This window comes from Cervus canadensis, chromosome X, assembly GCF_019320065.1.
Source record: "Cervus canadensis isolate Bull #8, Minnesota chromosome X, ASM1932006v1, whole genome shotgun sequence".
Taxonomy (NCBI): Eukaryota; Metazoa; Chordata; class Mammalia; order Artiodactyla; family Cervidae; genus Cervus; species Cervus canadensis.
In genome coordinates, this window is record NC_057419.1 from 45687494 (window position 1) to 45707032 (window position 19539).

Sequence of the window (19539 nt, forward strand, 5' to 3'; positions counted from 1 at the left end):
TAGGAAAATAATAAGGCACACCAGTGGTATTGTTTCAAAACTGGAACCAAAGACAAAACTGAATGTTTTCTCAGTTTCTGAAGACTAAATAAGGGCTTCCCTGGTAGGCTCAGTGGTAAAGAATCAGCCTGTAATGCAGTAGACGTGAGTTCAATCCCTGTGTTGGGAAGATGCCCTGGAGAAGGAAATGGCAACCCACTGTAGTATTCTTGCCTGGGAAATCCCATGCAAAGAGGAGCCTGGTGGGCTACAAGTCCATGGGGTTGCAAAAGAGTCGGACACAAGTGAGCGACTAAACAACAACAACAAACTCAATAAACAAAGCTTTGTAGTACAGAACTCATGAATAATTCTCAAGTGCTCCAATGAACAGAAAACTTGTCATTAAGATAATCATACAGTTTCTATCTCTGAAACCAAAGACTACTTACCGTTCTAAAAACTATTAATTCTTTGGATTATCACAGGTTTTTATAAATAATTTAGTGATTTAACTCTCCTGACACTAGAGTTCTTTAAGTATACGAAGAAATCAATTATAGATGTCTTATACTCTTTCAATAGACATTTCTCATTATTTTACTGTTTGTTTCTTATTTAAAACCTACAAATTGCTGACTTTTACCAAATATATACAGTAGATGATGGACTATTTTTATTTTAAAAATATGACTGGCTACTTCAAAAAGATTCTTGACAGGACTTTCAAACAATGTAAGCCTTCATTCCATTTCACTACAACTACTTCATTTCTTTAGTTTTTAGTACGTTTCTTTTTACAAATCAAATAACCACCATCTTAAAGTCCTTACCTGTGCTGCCCAGATATTATCAAGATCTTGTAAGGTCAGGGCTTTTTCTTTGATGACAAAACGAAGAATCTTCTCTAGCTTTTCCACATACTGTGGTTGATGAAGACTATCTCGCAAGACTATCGACAAAATATTGTTCTGCTGTATCCATTCCTAAAAAGAATTTAAAAACTTGCCTCAAAGCTTTCAAAAATATAATAATTATAAATACAATTATACAATTTTTATAATTTTATAAATACAATTTTTATAAATATAAAAATATATACATAAAGTATTGCTCACACTTCTAAGCATTAGTAGGAATTTAAAAACTCACAAAATATAATGTACTAATGTAACACATTTATGTGTTTTGATACAAAATTATGAAAAATCACAATTTCATGGAACTTAACTTTGCACAAACAGAAATGCTTCATGAATTAAAAATAGTGAAATCATTAAAAAATATTTTACTCTAGCATTTACTCAGAAAATTATTACTTAAATGTAGCAATCACCATGGTTTAACTATGGTAGATACAGGACCCATTTTAGGATTTAGATTTTTTATACCAGTTTTGATTTGGATAAAAGGTACTTTTAAATTTTTTGCTTTTATTTATTACCCAATTACACTATTATTGTTTATCCATTAGCTTGTTTAATCTTAACAATCCTAATGAGGGCTATACTGCCCTATTACAGAAAAGTAAACAGGCTCAGTAGTATTGGAACCAGAAAGTGAATCAAGGCTGTAAGCTTCCTAAGCCTGAACACTATGCTATATTGCTTGACAGGCATTTATTTAACATTTAAGCCAATAAAAGAAAACTAACTCATGATATTATACAAAATAGCCCACACTGTATGATTTCACAGTGTTCAACTTATTAAAACTATATAGTCCCAAAACATGTTAGAGAAGGAGGTACACTTCTCAGCTGGTAAAGGTCCATTTTTACTTCTAATCTGTTACAGGCATATATTTTTGAAGAACACAATTAAAATGTGGCAGTATCAATTTGCTACAGAAGTTCCTAGACACTTACTGCCATTTTCTGTATTCATCTAGGCTCAAGGACCAGAATGAGACCTCAGACCACACTGAGTAGCTCTGTGCTAGACCTCCCATGAGGTGAACAGACAAACAACACACCCCAAGCCAGAAGGCTACCACCTGACCCCCTAACACACAGCCAAAATCAAGGCATCCTCCACATACCATACCTTTTATCACATCCTAATCACTGTTTTCCCTATTAAACTGAGGCCTCCTTGAGGTCAAGGACACTTCTTTTACAGATGTCTCCTCAGTACTGTCAGACAGTATGCACTGAGGTTATGCAACCAATATTTAAGTGGCATTCTTACTCATTTTTAAACTACAAGGATGCAATCATCTCTGGTAAGTAAAATTTCCTAAACTTTCAACATCAAAATAATATAAACGCAACTGCTTAAGTGAAGTCCTTACAATTATGATAAAACATTAACTTACGTGTTCCTTATTCCAGTAATTTTATTTCCTATTTTAAAATCTTTAAGTGGATGGAATTCATCAAATGAATAGGTGACTTCATTCAACAGGTACCAGATACTACCCAATCACCTTTCTTTACTCAACTTCAACTCCCACCCAGCTGATAATTACTTCAGAACACCTACATTCAGCAGTAAGTGTATCAAAGATGTGCTAAGCTACCCATTATCATCAAATAATTATATATCACCAAAAAAAAAACACAAATAATAAACCATGTTAGTTACAAAAAGTTATCAGGATTAACAGTCACAAACTGATCCAACCATCTCCCAATTGCAACATTTTCTTTAAAATGCTAATATCACTAACTTTAAGTAGAGTTACGGTTTTTGCCTTAGACAGATTCTTATTCATGAAATTAGAATCAAAGGACTTACCGCCATTCGTTCAGCTGTGAGCCATTCTTCCTCCTCAGGGTTACCGTGCCGATGGGTGTAGTATGATACACTTGATATCACCTTATTCACCTCATTAAGTGCATTCATCTTTCCATTGAAAGAAGAAATTTGCAATAATCTATAAGAGAAATTAAGTGTTAAATATGATTCTAAAATTCACATAAATTATTTCAAGAGGTAAATATCTTACCTAAGTATCATTTTTAACCTAAATATTTCTAAATTTTTTACAGTTTCTTCTTGTCCTGGAACTCTTGAAGCTAAATTTTTCAAAGATTTAATAATCATTGAAAGAGCATCATTTTTGGCTTCATTCTTTGCTTCTTTTTTCAGTTCTTCATCAGTTAAGTTTTCTAAAAACTGTGGAACCATTTCTATTACTGGAAGAAAGTACTTTTTCACCGTATGAAGAGTGAGAAACTCATAGCATTGTCCAAATGGTCTGAAACAAGAAAGACAGAAATTTCTTTCAATATACAATTTCTTACAATCAACTAGGACTGAACTCAGACTATTTTTTTTTTAATCCAAGTTACCAGCTAAAGAAACCATATTTGAGAAAGGAAACTCAATTTTTATTAAGCAATTAAGTAGCAATTTCTAGAATGCACTGAAGATTCATTTTAAAACATAACTTACTTAATAAGGGCTGCAATTATTTGAACATTTAATGCTGATCCATTAATAAAACGATCATGCAAAATCTGGAATCCATTTAAAGTGCCGAATTTGTTGAGAAGATCCACTAGCCAACCCTGTAATACAGTTAGTAAAAAAGTTAACTTCCGACTTTGGGAGGGAAAATGCTATCTGAAGTAATTTCTTAAACACATTAGAAACAGGAAATGCAATAAAGGAAAATAATTATGTAAAACCATCTTTGAAAAAAAGACACAAAATATTGCATGTTGTTAACAGTAATCCTGTCTATGAGAGAAAAGCATAATTGGTAGTACCGATTAGATCATTAGGGCACAGCTGTTTGTATCAATATAACTGGTGAACTGGAATTAGAAGCCATGCTTCTATCTCAAATATCCCATCATGAGACTACCTTATTATCTGAGGTCTATTTTTAAAAATTTAAGAGGGTAAAAAGACTTTAAGAAAAGAAAGATTATTTGGTAACCTAAGGTACTGTTTGAAATTTATTTTTTGTTGTAGCTTTGAATAACCACAAATACCCTTGCAACACAATAATCTTAAAGCTCAAGAGTGACCTATCCATTAAAAATGAATTCCTGGTATCCTATTTGCTGCTCCTAATTAGAACATGCTGGTTGATGCTTTGTGCTGACTTGTGAATACCCCCCAGTTCTCATGTTAGAGGTACCACAATGCAATATACTATGAATTACCTTTCAACCTCCTCCCTAAGAGACAACAAGTACAATGTAGCTGGGATAGGCAACAGTATGTGTAGTTAAAAGCATGCCTATAGGTAAAATTAAAAACAAATCAATAGCTTACATAGATAAAAGAATCAAATATATTTAAAAACTCATCTACCTAAAACAGCTTTCTATTCCTTGCCTTCTAAAAGGCTGCATTTTGGAAGTCCCTAAGGGAAGAAAAACAAAGGGAGCTGGGGGTGAGGGAGGGGAGGGGCACTTTCTATATTAGGTCTTAAGCGAAAGTCATTTCTACAATTATTTAAAAACAAACAAAAAAAAAACAATGTTCAGGACATGGGGAAAATGCCAAGTATTAGATAATGCTTTAAAGAAACACTATGGCAGTTTTGATATGATTTTTATAAGTTCATTATAATATTTTCCTTTTAATTTGGCCTTAAAAGGCTAAATCAAAACAATGAAAAATCTGAGCATTTAATTCACCAGGTCCCTTCTGACATTCAGCAATTCAAAGAAAGTACATTTTTATTATGTAATATATTTTTATTTCTCCAGTAACTGCAATGAGACTATTAGGCTGACACACTCAACAGTTATTATAATATATATAGCATATTATATATATGTGCACAAAGTAAAAATCAGTCTAAAGTTAATCTCATGTTTTTAGTTGAAATGTACATTTAAGCAATTAGAAATACTCAAAAACTAGTAATATTCAAGAAAAGCTAGGCTTCAAAGATACATAAAAAAATCTTCAACTCAAAGCCATCCTAAATCAAGTTGTCCCCTCTGACACTCTTGCAGATTATTGACTATAGAGCAAAAAATTTAAAAAAAAAACAAAAAACAACAAAAAAAAACAGGTATATTTTGGAGATTGTCATTATTTAAATACTGATTTACTCAAACAAAAACAAGCCTGAAGCAGCAACAATATCAATCTTAGGAAAAATCAGAAAATCTTAGCTCAATGTAATCAATATACTTTGATGACTTCCACTTTTAACAGGATAAACCAAACATTTTAAGTTCAAATTTTCCTGTTTTTTAAAAAAAAGAATAATAAGGTCATCAAATTTAAAAACGTCTTCCTAAATTCTAAAATTTAAAAACTATATATGGTTAATTATTTAATATTAATTAGAATAAGTATAGTTAGGCATTCTTTTTTTTTTAAGGAATTCATTTTTTAATGTACATTCTATTTATGCTGGTATAGAAAATTTACACTGGAGGACTTTTGCATTTTGTATACTAAATATATTTAATTGATATTTGTCAGCTTTGCTACTTTGCTTTCATTTGTATTTTCTATTGTTTTATGACACATTAGACAGGCCTCAGTCAAAGAAATAATCTACTCCACCCTTATTGAAAAGGAAAAACATGTTCTGTTTCATACTAACTCAAATTATGACTATTTCCCAAGAGAATGGGCAAAAGACAATGGGACTAACTATACTGAGAAAGCCAAAAATATTTTTAAATTAAAAAAATAACAACAACAATGCAAAATCCCTTGAAGAGCTATATGAAATAACTCTACTCCATGCTACCAGGAGGTTAAGGTCATTTAAAGTTCTGTAGCAGAGCAGAACAACTGTTAACATTTAACTTTAAAAACAACAAATCAACACACTTTTGGTGATCGAGGGTCTGGAGAACGAGCAAAGAGTTCGTCTTCAGGCAATTGAACATTTGAGGAAACGGATTCACACGGACGTGTACCATTGTAGATATGGAATTTGCAATGAGGATTTAAGGCCATGGAGAGAAGTTCTAGAAGTGGAAACCAATCCTGGGACAACTTGGCCACACATAGCTCCACCAGGCGATGAGTATTATTGATAATACACCTCTGTTATATAAAAGGAGAGGGTAATTAATGAGATAAAGACATTCTGAACAGAAGTATCTTCCAATCTTGATTAATTATATTTTAATAATTATCCTTCAGTTGTTCAATACTGATCATTTGAGTTATGTTTAACTTTACTAATATTGGGATCAAACCGATGTATCAAAAAAGAAATTAGGGAGGTGGCAAAGAGTTTCAAGAGGGAGGGGACATATGTGTACCTATGGCAGAAACCAACACAATATTGTAAAGCAATTATCCTTCAATTAAAAATAAATTTTAAGAAAGAAATTAGCATTTACTTAAATTATATAGTATCTACTTTCAAAAAACATTTGCAATGGCTTACAAAATGAAGTAGGCACTGCTCTGTGTCCCCAGACAAGATGAAAATTACCACTGCTTCCTCTCTGCAATTTTTAAACTAGAGGCAACAACTCTAAAATCTAAGCAATGTACTAAATATCCAAGATGGAACAGGTTTACTATCTAAGCCTCAATGCAAAAGTCTGATACAACTCCCAAAGCTTCCATTCCATACTCAAAAACTCACAATTTGAGACCATATTTTCCTATAATAAACAAGGAACAGAGACTTGTAGTAATTACAGTACTTCAATCTAAAAATGCACATTTTTTTTCACTTTTTAAGATCTTTAAAATCTGATTATATCATATAATCATATAATATTATATCATATAAACCTGAGACCACTACTGAATATTGGCTTGTGGTTAAAAATTTCAAGAGATCTTCTCCCCCTCCATCAGGTGCCAAAGTTGAAATGTGCAGGTTTCTTTGGTGTCTCTTTTTGTATGTAGAGTTTATTTCTCTGCATTGACCCTTTGTGTGCCAGATAATAGGTTCCCCATCTTGGGCATTTTCCTTCCCTAGTGGTACATAAAATGAGTGACTGGTGCATTTCACAACCGTGTCATATTTTCAGTGAAATATGGTGGCATCTCAAAAGTCACAAGGCACTTGAGAAATAAGGAAACAGATTAAACCAATGTTTTCTATCTTGAAAACTCACACTCATTCTAAATGATTATGCTTCTTTCAACCGAAATTATAACAAAATTTCTCATTTTAAAAAATCCTTTAATTCAAGTAGTGATCAAATATGTAACCAAATATATATATATATAAATCAGATTTTTAAAATAAAAGACTCACATGAATTTCAAACTTCCAGCCACTCACTGCCTCGTCTGTAAGGATTTTAGTGAAAGATATTGTTAGCCCATCTCGAAAAAATCGCTGACATGCTTCACTTTTAACATCAAGGCCTAAGAAAAGGAGAGAAAAATTAATGTAAACAAATTATTTATCTGATTGTCTTACAATGTCCAATTACATGATAAAAGCAGTAACTGTAAAATATTCAGTAACAGCTAACAATTGCAGACTAGTTTTGGAAAAGAATTCATAGCATTATCTAAGAGGTCAAAAAAGTAACATTGAAAAATAAAAACCACCATCAGTGAATTTCAAAAATACTTAACTGTATAAAAGTACATTAAGCCAAGTAATACTAGGATAAACTGAAAATATTTCTAATTATGACAGTGGCCCAACATTAAAAACACAATGGTTATGAGAACAATGTGCTAGGAGATTTAAATACGTTATAGTATTTTATTGACAACAAACTTTAAAACAAACAAAAAATGATGCTTCTCAACTATTTTTAAAATCTCATTTTGGTTGTAAATTATCCACTTGAAAAATACTATTATATTATTCTACAGAAGAGCTTCATCAATTAAAGATAAATTATCATCTTCATTATTAGTCTCTTTTACTGGCCTAACATCTGTTTCTTAATGTCTTTAATTCCATCTGGTTTCAGAAAGGCAATAGTGCTACATGTCCCCAAACACACACAAAAGATCTTTAACTCTTGATGACAAAATGAAAAGCCATTCAATTTGTATATAAAGTATTATCTGATTTTGGTTAAAATCTGAACCTTGTCTAAAATTAAAATAAACCATGGGTCCTAAAGAAATATGGGGGAGTGGGAGGGGTAGAGACTGCATGTCCCATGGATGTCAATGATATTAAATGAAATAACCATTGTGTGTTTTTACCTAACATTGTATAGTCAGGACTTAAAACATGCCTAGGACAGAAGTTTTCAAAAAATTTGCTGAACTGATGAATAAATGTGTAAAAGAACAAAAGAAATTTGAGCAGTAGAAACAATGGTAATCTGAAAATGCATTTTCGTAACTCATTATATTGGTTTTATAAGATTAGTAAGGTGTAAAGACACATTCTTTAAATGAAGGAGGGTAATGAAGACAAAGGAAATTTTACCCTTGCCATGGAATGAGACAGACTTAAGCTAGGTACCAAAGACAATTTTTACAATAATTAATTTCAACTGATAATTGGAACACATCCATGGCTACCCAATTTCAGAAGCTAAAATGTTGCTGCTGCTTACTTTAATCTCCAAAGCCTTAAAAATAAGTAGATATTACAATAGTAGCCCTTTGCTAAGAGAATTCAGTTGCACCTCAAGAATCAATCATTGAAAAAAATTATTTCCAAAATTAAGCTTTTACTTCTAGACAAGAATAAAAAGTTTTTAAAAAATGGGTTTTTAAAAAAAAAAACAAAAAACACACAGTATCTCATCTTTCAAGTCTTTTTTTTTCTTTTAGAGGAAATTCAAACCTTTCTGTGTATTAAAAAATAATCAACACATAAGCTGGACAGTTTAAACATGATTATATACAAATTTCATGTATAACTTCAGAGAGTTCACAAACATCCTTCAAGGTTGTCCAAAGGATATGAACCCGTGCTCCAGGTATAAATCTTAAGCCATAGCAAGAAAACTTGCTAAATGTTCTTGTCTAGGAATATACAGAAAAAGTATTCAGGCATGAAGTGAAACTATTTTCTAGTAGGATACATTATATGGAAAGCCTCATACCATTTAAACTTACCTTTTTTACTAAGGTCAATAGCAGCTTCTAAAAGCACTTCTAATTCCCCTTTTGGCAAAACTGGAACCACCCATCGAGGCCTAAGAGTTTTAATAATATACAAAGATGTTTATTGGTTGAACACTGAAAGAGGCACTATAAATGAGTTACTAATTACTTACCTCACCATGAAAATATTAAAATTAAAATGACACTAAAATATTAAAACCATAAGTTGGCAAACTATCTGCTTTGTTTGACTAAGTGTCATCTGTTGTCTCTACAAACAAAAAACTTTTTAAGACACTGTCAAGAAAAAAATATAAAAAAAAAGAAAATATAGCAATGAGAGAAGGGGGAAATAGATTATTTTAATAACTTAGCTATAAAACTACTATAATAATCAAATATCACTTAAATGGATATCTATTGTTAGAATTCATACGAAAGTGCAAAAAACAATCATTTTATGTTTCTCTTCCCCAAGAGATTTGGTAACATGCAATTTTGTCCTTGAGTGAGCAACCACCAGACAAAAATTGAAAAGCAAAATATAACTTTTTGCTATTGTATCTCTGTTATAGAGAACGGTCAGGGACATCACAACTTTATACAACTGTTTGCTTGCTTGACTAATTCATTATATACATTTAATGTGTTCTTTCAAATATACCTCTGAAAACAATGAATTAAATATATATTAATAGGAAAAATATTTAAGATAAATGAAATGAGGAAAACATTTCAGTAATATATAAGAATTCCATTATTTGTAGAGAAAGCAGTACTTATGATAATAAACACAAAGATAATCTGGAAGAACGCACACCTTATTGCTAGTGATAACTTTTGGTTGGGAGGTGTGTACCTAAGGAGGAAATTACAGTGAACCTTATTGACATAATATATTTCTATGTTTAACAGTGCGTACTTACATTATATTAGTTATGGAATCAGAATGTTTTTAAGAAGTAAACTTAGTAAAGCAAGTAAGTCCCTATAAGCGTGTGTTTGCCTTTTCTTTTGAGGGGATGTGTCACACCTCCCTAGGACTCACTTGTTGAGCTTATAGCCTGGTGTAAGACCACAGACCTATGGGGGCGAGGGGGCGGGTCCCTGACACACTCTTCCCTTATCTTCTTTTTAAATATTTTCCTTCCGTATACACAAGCTTAAACTTTCACTCTCTGACTCTTATTCCAAATAAAGCGTGGGGGTGGGTGGAGGTGAATGTTTGTATTATGAGTATGAAAAAATGTATACTCTGAACTACCCCCATGAGATGAAGATCAGGAGAAACAAATGGGTGAGATGCTTAAATGCCTCAAACTAATCAGTTGACAAGGAGCAGGCTCTGAGGAACTCAATCTCCTTATGACCTGGTTTACCTCAGGGCCATGCAAAAAGTATTCAAGTCATCCAGTAACCCATTCACCAATAAGAAAAAAGGGAAATCACACATATGGTTCTACTTCAGTAATACACCAGCTAGAGTGATCATCATTAATCTTAACACTTTATTGACACTGTTACTTCCTTTCATTTTTAAATCCATTAAGAACCACAGGTTGCAAAGTACTTGGCAATGACTAAGATGTTAAGGTTATTTAAACAGGCAACATAGTTAACTGATATTCCTATCCACTCTTGCTGTTTTCTTAGTACTAATGACTATGCTGAAAATCTTGTTTTTCCTGTGTATGACATACATCAAAAAATAAGACAAAATCAACTCACCTATTGATCATGTCATCCAACTTTGCTAGGTCAGTATGTGGAAATGCAGGCTCCTCATCTTCAAGCTGTGATGGGGCATCACCCTGACCTTGTTCATCGGGAGGAGTTGCCGGGGAATTTTCATTGGAAGAATCAGGCGATGAGGTCTTAAAGATTAGATATTCCAGATTTAAGTTTCTATAACAAACGTACATCTAATAATTCAAACACCAAAGCAGATTAGGGGGACATAATTTAAATTTTTAAAAAAAATATGATCATTGTAAATTTATGATGTATCAGGCAGTCTCTGGGCTACTACACTTTAACGTAATTTCATTTAATCCTCAACAGCCTAAGGAAGTATTCTTCCACTTAATAGATTAAAAAAACAAAACCTCAGACAATACATAATTAGCCCAAGGTCACAAAGCTCCAATTCTGTGGTCAGGATTTAAATCCAGGTCTAATTCTAAAGTCTGAGTTCTTATCTACAATGTGTACTGCTTCTCCACTTACATTTTCCATTATATGAGCCCTTCATGATACAAATTATTGCACACATTTTAGATTAAAAAGTCTCTTGACTTAGAACTTTTATTTTTCATTTTGAAGAGGAAAAATAACTTTTATTCCATAGTTACCCTAGTCTCAAACTACTATCGAAACAATTATTAAAACTTTATTGTGGTTTCTAAACAAGTCACTTCATCTTCAACTAATAAGGCTAACTTTACTCTTCACTGTTAGTGCTTCTTCCCCACCCCCCATACTTTAGTTGTAGAAATACTGTGCACAGCTAAGTGTATGAACTTTTAAAACCCTTATTAATTTTGAAAGCAGATGGTATTTTTCTCCTAATTGAAACTAATCTAAATTTTAAGCTGATTTTTGTGTGTGTTTGAATTTTTCTACCCACTGTAGGTTGATGGCCCTTTTAGAGAAGGCCCCATTCCTTATCATTTTACTAGCACTTACTGAACAGATGCATAAATAAATGCTTGTACTGAAGATAGGTGGGTATGCTATATTCTAGTTACAAACTTTATACATGAACTCATAGAGACAATTTGCAAGAAAACAGCAAATCTTTACTTAAGATGATGAACACTATGCAGGTGCTAAAGGGCTAGTTTCAAGGCAAAAAAACTACAGAACAGAATTCAAGTTTTAGAAGCCCAACAGAAATATTTGCATTTTAAGTATGTAACTTAGGAAGTCTGCTTCATTAATTTTTAAAAAGCCCCCCCCCCATTTCCTCTGGTATATATGTATTACAGATATGCTCACAGAAATTGTAAAGACAAAAATAACAATTAAGATACCCATAATAAAACACCAAAGATAAGCACCAGAGACATTTTCAATTATTTCCTGAAATTTTTGTTCTGTGATCTCCACAAATCCTGTCCATATACACGTATAAATTTTCAATAAAATTGGGATTATACTTGCTTAGGTTTGTGTCTTTTTCCATTTAAGTATTTTCCCACATCACTAACAATCTTTTTTAAAGAGCTGATTAATGGCCATATGGCCGTAGCATTCAATCAATTAAAATTAAAGGACATTTAGCATTCTGCAATTTTTACTGCTAACATAAAATTATACTTCTATATATAAATCTTTTACATAAAAATTTTCAATTTTTCCTTAGGACAGGACCCTGGGAATATAATTAGTACAACAACGGTAAAAATTATTTCTTTTAGGGCTGCTGACATATATATTACCAAATTCCATTCCAGAAAGTTTGCACCCTCCCATAAACATCTCCCGAGTGTTCATCTCATAGGGCCTTTGCTGAGGCTGCTTCATTTATCACTGAGCTGTAGTAGAGATTAAAATTCTCTCCTGTGGGAACGCTTTTAAAAATTACTATATATTAAGTGAAAAATCTGATTGATTTTAGAAATTCCCTTTATGCCATATGAAAAAAAAATACTCAAGGTAAGCCATAAGGTGGGCAGTGATTAGTGCTATGGTTGCTTCTCCCAGGTCCATTAACTGCCAAACCTTTTGAAATAACTAGAATCCTAACATTAGTAGAGAATAAGAAAGCGAAAAAGGGAGGCTACAGACGGTTATGAATATAATTTGTGGGAATTCCCTGGCGACCCAGTGGTCAGGACTCCGTGCTCTCACTGCCAAGGGCCCAGGTTCAATCCCTGGTCAGGGAACTAAAATTCCACAAGCCATGAGGCCAAAAAAAGTGAAGAATGCAATTTGTTTGTTCCTTTTTAAATTATCGTCTCCAAAAATATAAAGAGCTCTTTAAAGGAAGAGGACATAATGCAGATGCATAATATTAAGTTGAAGATCACAAACCCAAGCGCTCTTAGTATACCTTAAGAGGAAGATTAGAGATTTAATTTCTACCTAAAGCCATGCAAACCACAAACACTGGCGAATGATTTAGGAGTCTGTGCACAGTGCAGGTATGAAACAGAAAAGAGAGGGCAAAAGACAATGGAAATCGAACTACAAGCTCCTGGTTTAAAAATATAAAACTCTGGCATCCACCACAAACTGACTACGTTTAAAGAAACATGAGTACCGGCTAACAAATTTATGACATAGGAAAGACTTAACTCTGTCCAAGACCTGTGACCATATACCTAAGTATTACATGTCCTAAAAGTGGGAACTGGAGAGGAAAAGGAATAAAGTTGACATTTATTAAAACCTGACTTGCTCACTTCTTTAAAATGACAGGAGAGGATGAAAGTGGGGGAAGGAGGGCGGGAAAGAGGACGACACACATGGGCGCACACACACACGTGCAACTCTTTCCTATCATACTTGTAAATAGAGAGAATGACCTATAATAGCTCTACAATAAAAACTTACCCTCCAATGACAGATGTAAGTACTCTACAATAACTTTTGCCTAAAACTTACCCATACAGAATTCTACATAAACATGCACCAACTGTAAGCAAGTCTGTGATTCACAGGCATGCCCCGCAGTGACAAATTCACCTCTAAGTGCTATTTGAGCTGCATTACAAGTTTTAATGTTTGTCTTATTCAATTTAATATTTCCTGGTATAAAAGAATGTACAATAGAAAGCTGAAAATTAATTCTTTAAACTCCCATTTCAAGAAATGAGAAAAAGAACAGCAATTCAAATTCAAAAGAAGTAAAAGGGAACATGAAATAAGGTTAAAAGCATACAAGTAGGAAGGAGGAAGAGAGTTAAAGCCAAAAATTGGTTTGAGGGAAGGTTTGATGAAATTGGTAAATCCTTTAGGAGAGGGTAATCAGGAGAGAGAACACAAATTAGCAGTATCAGGGATGAAAAAGGAGATGGTACCACAGATCCTAAGACATTAAAAAGATAAAAAAGGATATTATAAACAGTCTTGCTTCAATAAATTTGACAATCTAGATGCAGTGGACAAATTCCTTGAGAAAACACATTACCAAAAGTCACACACACACACGTATCAGAAAATCCCCCTATTAAAAAAAAAAAGCTGGATTTGCAGTTATATCCTTTCCACAAATAAAGCCCCAGGCCAGATTGTTTCAATTTTACTGGTGAAATTATTAATGCAGAAATAACTGAAATCTTACACAAATTCACCCAGAGAACAGAAAAAGAATATTACCCTCTGAGTTTTGAGGTCAGCATAAAATCTTGATACCAAAATCTATTTTAAGCTCTTAGAAAATATTATTTCATTTGATCCTCTTAATGATCCCATGAAGTAGTTACAGTATTGTTATCTTTTTACAGCAGAAAAACTGAGGCTTAAAAGGTCATATAATTTACCCAGAGTCATAAAGCTAGCATCGTATGGTACAAAGCTTAAATGTGAACACAAGCAACATGACTTGAGTCCATACTCTCACCAAAGGCTACATCAAATGACTTAATGCTTTGCTCTGGAACTGACAAAGGGCTTAACTTTAATGATTACTGGTAGAATAAGGCGCCAGAGGGAAAAAGGGGGCTACAGACCCAAGCATCACCACCTATACAGCATTTGAGATTCTTGTTACTGTGTAAGACACCTGTTTATTTTTCTTAATAACAGCTTTATGGTTACTTCCCAAATTATTCAGAACATGGGATATTTAGTTATTTAGAACATGGGATATCTGTATCCGTAACAGATACACCAACGTAGCTTTAACTAGTATCTTAAACTTCCTACCTGATTCTGTTGGAGGGCGGGCTGAGACTGTCCATCAGGAGCCTGGCCCTGGCTGTCATTCCCTCCTACTGGAGAGCCACGAGTCGTGGCTGTCATACTCGACACAGGGCAGATCTTTGCAATTTTGTCTGCTTATGTAGTTGTCTTGAAAAAAGAAATTATAGTCCACTTATAGAAGATGAAGTACCAGCATTTGTCAGTCTTAAAAAGCTCCAATTCAAGAATAAACCATCTTGCAGAGACCATTGCATAACCTACAAGTAGAAGAAAAAAAAGCACATTTGTTTTAGACATAAAAAACATTTAAGAATTGTTCAAATTCAATATTACCAGTGAATCTAGTCAGGAGAAGGTGGCTATATAAAAGAGGACAAAGTGAAAAGTTAGTTTCATTAATACTGTATTTAAATAAATTGATAATAGTGTATCAGTAGTTACATCAAGAAAACATACAAGTACAGCCTCATAATATTTCAGTTTCCTCCTGGGATTCCAAAGACCTTATCAAGGTTATTTACTTGGCTGTTATTTCGATTCAACTATGGAGTGGCAAAAACTGTCTTCAATTTGCTAATGCCTTGAATATATACAATTTCACAAACCTATTTAAGACATAAATCAAGTAATAAAATCTGAATTATTAAAAATATTTCATGTCAATGTATGACAAAACCCACAAAATATTGTAAAGTTATTAGCCTCCAACTAATAAAAATAAATGTAAAAAAATATATATATAAATAAAAAGATTTCAGGAAGAACTGTACAACTAACATTTATCACTGGTACATGGGTATTAAAATGGTTTCTAAACAAATGTACATGTGGTTTTAACAGAAACTTTAAAACTTTGGGGGCCTTTTTCTTTGGAGAGGGCTCAAACTGGATCCTACTCCTCCAATACAACCTGTTTTGTCAAATGACCTTGACTTTTCCCTTTTGGGAAGGTTTTGGCCACAAGCACTCCCAGAGCCACGGCAGGGCTCCAGACCCAAACTGTTTAACAATGGAATTCTTCTTTGCTACCTGAGCAGCAAAGGTGTATAGAGGAAGACCACCAAATCCTCAATTCTGTATTCTTGGCTGCAGAGTAAAATCATCCAAGGTGCTTTTAAAAACACTGATGTCCAAACCCCTCTCCAGTATGAATAAATTACAATATTTGGAGTTAAGCCTAGGCATCAGTACTTTTAAAAAAATCTCCCCCATAACTAATTCTAATATGTCACAAGAATGAGAACCTCAACTGATTGATTTACAGGTATTTAGTTTTAAGGAAACCACATTTCCATTTACTCCATGTTTGCCTCAAACTTAAATATAATCACTTAACCTAGAGATGGGGTTCTAAGAAGATTTCCTTTCACTTATCAAACTGGAATAACAAAAAGTTTAAGACTGATAATATCAAGTACTGGTGAGGCTAAAAACGGAAAAACCTTTATTTAATACGTAAAGTGGAAAAACAAAAGGTAACATGGTTGAACAGCCTCTCTCTCACTTTTGCTTTCCATTTTTATACAACCTACACTACAAAAAAGTTTTACGTGAAGTAGACAATTTAAAAAACCCAGAAAAACCCACCTATCACTTTCTTCAGCCATTTTGGGTTGGCTGGCAAATTGTTGAACTATTCTTTTTCTTACCACTCAAAACATCAGCTAACCAATTCAACTTCAATCTTCTCTACTTCAACCCTGCTCCATCCAATCTCTTCCTTTTGATCCCATTACTCATGATCCCCAATGATATCCCAATTGTCACCCCCCTCAATCTTTTCCTGGATGTCTCTTAGCCTATAAATGTGCTTGAATCTTCATTACCAAAATGAAAATTCACCAACTTCTGCCCTTCCCTTTCCCCCCAAATCTTAAAAAGAATGCCTCTGCTTCCCCCTTCCTTTCTTCCATTCTCTCTCATCATCTACTTGTATCTAAGCTATCAAGACTGTTTTAAGCCAGTGGGTCTTAGACCTCAGTTGAGGTCTATGGACAGGTTTGAGGATTAAATCCCCTCAAATTACATGCAAATTTTTATAAATATGTACTTTGGAGGGGGAAGAAGGTCTGGTTCACTGACCAATGCTCTACTAATTGACAGCTGATAGTCAAATGACCGTCTGTTGCTGTTCACCCTGTCTGTCCTCTTCTCAGAATTAGCCACAACTGGCTGCCACTACTCCCATGTCTGTTCCTGAACCTCTGAGGTTCCTTGGCTTTTACAATCCTGAACTTTGATTTCCTTTCCACTTCTTTTCAAAGGGGAGGGAAGAGAATAGTAAGTAGATAGTAGTCACATCAGTGACAAGTACAGTTTTTGACGCTGAAACAACAGTGAAAACATCCACTAAACAGTTGACTTTAGGTCAGAAACTGAAGGAAAACTTGGGGGTGGGGGTTTTGAAGAGAACGCTAATGTTCACAAAAGAGTGGGAGATGGATTCATTAGCATCGTATGGGTTGTTGTTCAGTCGCTAAGCCATGTCCAACTCTGTGATTCCATGAACTGAAGCGAACCAGGCTTCTCTGTCCTTCACTATCTCCCTAAGTTTGCTCAAAATCATGTCCATTGAGTCGGTGATGCCATCCAACCATCTCATTATGTTGCCCCATTCTCCACTTGCCCTCAATTTTTCCCAGCATCAGCGTCTTTTCCAATGAGTTGGCTCTTTGCATCAGACAGCCGATGTACAGGAGCTTCAGCTTCAGCATCAGTCCTTCCAATGAATATTCAGGGTTACTTCCTTTAGGATGGACTGGTTTGATCTCCTTGCAGTTCAAGGGACTCTCTAGTCTCCTCCAGCACCACAGTTCAAAAGTGTCAATTCTTTGGTGCTCAGCCTTCTTTATGGTCCAACTCTTACATCCATATATGACTACTGGAAAAACCACAGCTTTGACTATATGGACCTTTGTCAGCAAAGTGATGTCTCTGCTTTTTAATATACTGTTTAGATTTGTCATTGCTATTCTTCCAAGGAGCAAGTGTCTTTTAATTTTGAGGCTGCAGTCACCATCCACATTGATTGTGGTATTTTCCTATAAACTAGAAGACCATGGCTCTAAGAAGTGACTTGAACAAAACACAGACAGATAAGTTAATAACTCTAAAGAGAATTCTATTACTTTATCCACTAAACCAATGCCATCACTCTTCAAAAGGTATTTCCAGGAAGCAAACCCAAGGGTGAATGGATAAACATTTGGTATACACACACAATGGAATAGTATTTAGCGTTAACAAGGAAGAAAATTCTGACTTCGATGTACCTAGAGGACATAATGCTAAATGAAACAAGTCAGTCACAAAGGGGCAGACAGTCCATGACTCCACTTATACGAGGTAACTACACTCAGAGAAGGCAAGTAGAAAGGTGGTTTCCAGGGGCTGGAAAGTGGGGTGACAGGCAATTATTGATCAAGAGGTACAGAGTTACAGTTTGGGAGGATGAAAAGTTGTGGAGATGGCTGCACAATGTTAATGCACTTAATGCCACTGAACTGTATTCTTAATAATGGTTAAAATCGGTTATATATTTTCCCCACAATAATATATTTTATATATATATTAAACGGCTCTCTTGCTTTGTACTCCTTTAACATTAGGACATTAACTTAAAACATCTTAAAATTATATTCTCATGTTGTTTGTTTATGGTCAACATCCATATGCATCTCAGTGACTCTCCATCTATAGACAAATCAAAAATATCTGGCAAAAGTCAGAGGACAAATTATTCTAGATAAAAGCATTCTGTGGATAACTAAGGGACTATCCTTTTCAACAAAATAACACTAAGGTAAATGGAAAGGGCAGCAGTCTGAGACCTCTCCCCAAATAAAACCTTTCTCTCAGACCACAGAATTAAATCATCTTCTCCACATTTCTGTGCTGGGCAGGCACAGTAGGTCTCAGCACAGCACATACTCCACTCTATTCTGCTATTTTTAACAGTCATCTCTCTACCACCTCCTAAGAACTGGATACTATTTCCTTAGTGTGCTAGGTTGAGAGATTAAGAACAAGACACAGGAATGGAGCAATTAAAAGTAACTTCTGGATTCAAACATAACTCTTGCTCAAAACCCCACCTCTGCCACTTACAAGCTGCCCTATCTTAAAGTCCAGTAACAAACACTCTCACTAATTTTCCAGGTCTTTAAAGCAGACAGTGCTACCCACAAAAATGCCATGAAGGGGCTTCCCTCGTGGTCCTGTGGTTAAGACTGCATGCTCCCAAGGAAGGGGACAGAAGGTTCGATGCTCGGTTGGGGAACTAAAATCCCACATGCCATGTAGCACAGCAAAAAGAGAAAAAAAGTCATGAGAATTATTTTAATAAAAGTGTTTCATAAATACCAAACACACAGTAATTCTCAAAAATTTTAATTTTCTTTTCCTTTTCTATAGTGTACTGTGCAGGATTAGTGAATATTTGAGCTAAAAATTCGAAAATAATGTATTCAAATATAATTTGGAAAGTCTGAATGGAGGGGAAAAAAAAATCAAAGATATGCTACAACTATGTTACCCAAGAATAACACCACTATTTTTTTCCTCCTTTTTCTTTTCTTCTTTTTTTTGGGCTGCACCACAGGGCTTTCAAGACTTTAGTTTCCCCACAGGAATCGAACCTGGGTCACTGGCAGTGAGAGTGCGGAGTCCTAACCACTGACAGCCAGGGAATTTCCAACACTAGTAGCTTTCTTAATTTTTTTTTTTTTTAAGTGAAATGTTAGTCACTCAGTCGTGTCCAATTCTTTGC

At 34.2% G+C, this 19539-nt stretch overlaps 1 protein-coding gene across 5 annotated transcripts in view; it reads right to left on the reverse strand.

Moving 5' to 3' along the window:
• The window catches only part of USP9X (ubiquitin specific peptidase 9 X-linked), a 115019-nt gene that overhangs the window by 65608 nt on the left and 29872 nt on the right, over positions 1-19539 (reverse strand). For all 5 annotated transcript variants that reach the window (XM_043460164.1, XM_043460163.1, XM_043460165.1 and 2 more), the window contains exons 2-10: positions 14775-15028; positions 10632-10777; positions 8916-8995; positions 7132-7244; positions 5736-5954; positions 3378-3493; positions 2929-3180; positions 2718-2856; positions 813-965 (exon numbers count right to left, since the gene is read on the reverse strand). In XM_043460164.1, coding sequence (XP_043316099.1) covers positions 813-965; positions 2718-2856; positions 2929-3180; positions 3378-3493; positions 5736-5954; positions 7132-7244; positions 8916-8995; positions 10632-10777; positions 14775-14870 — 1314 coding nt within the window. In that variant the 5' untranslated portion in view covers positions 14871-15028. The remainder of the gene's footprint in view (positions 1-812; positions 966-2717; positions 2857-2928; positions 3181-3377; positions 3494-5735; positions 5955-7131; positions 7245-8915; positions 8996-10631; positions 10778-14774; positions 15029-19539) is intronic.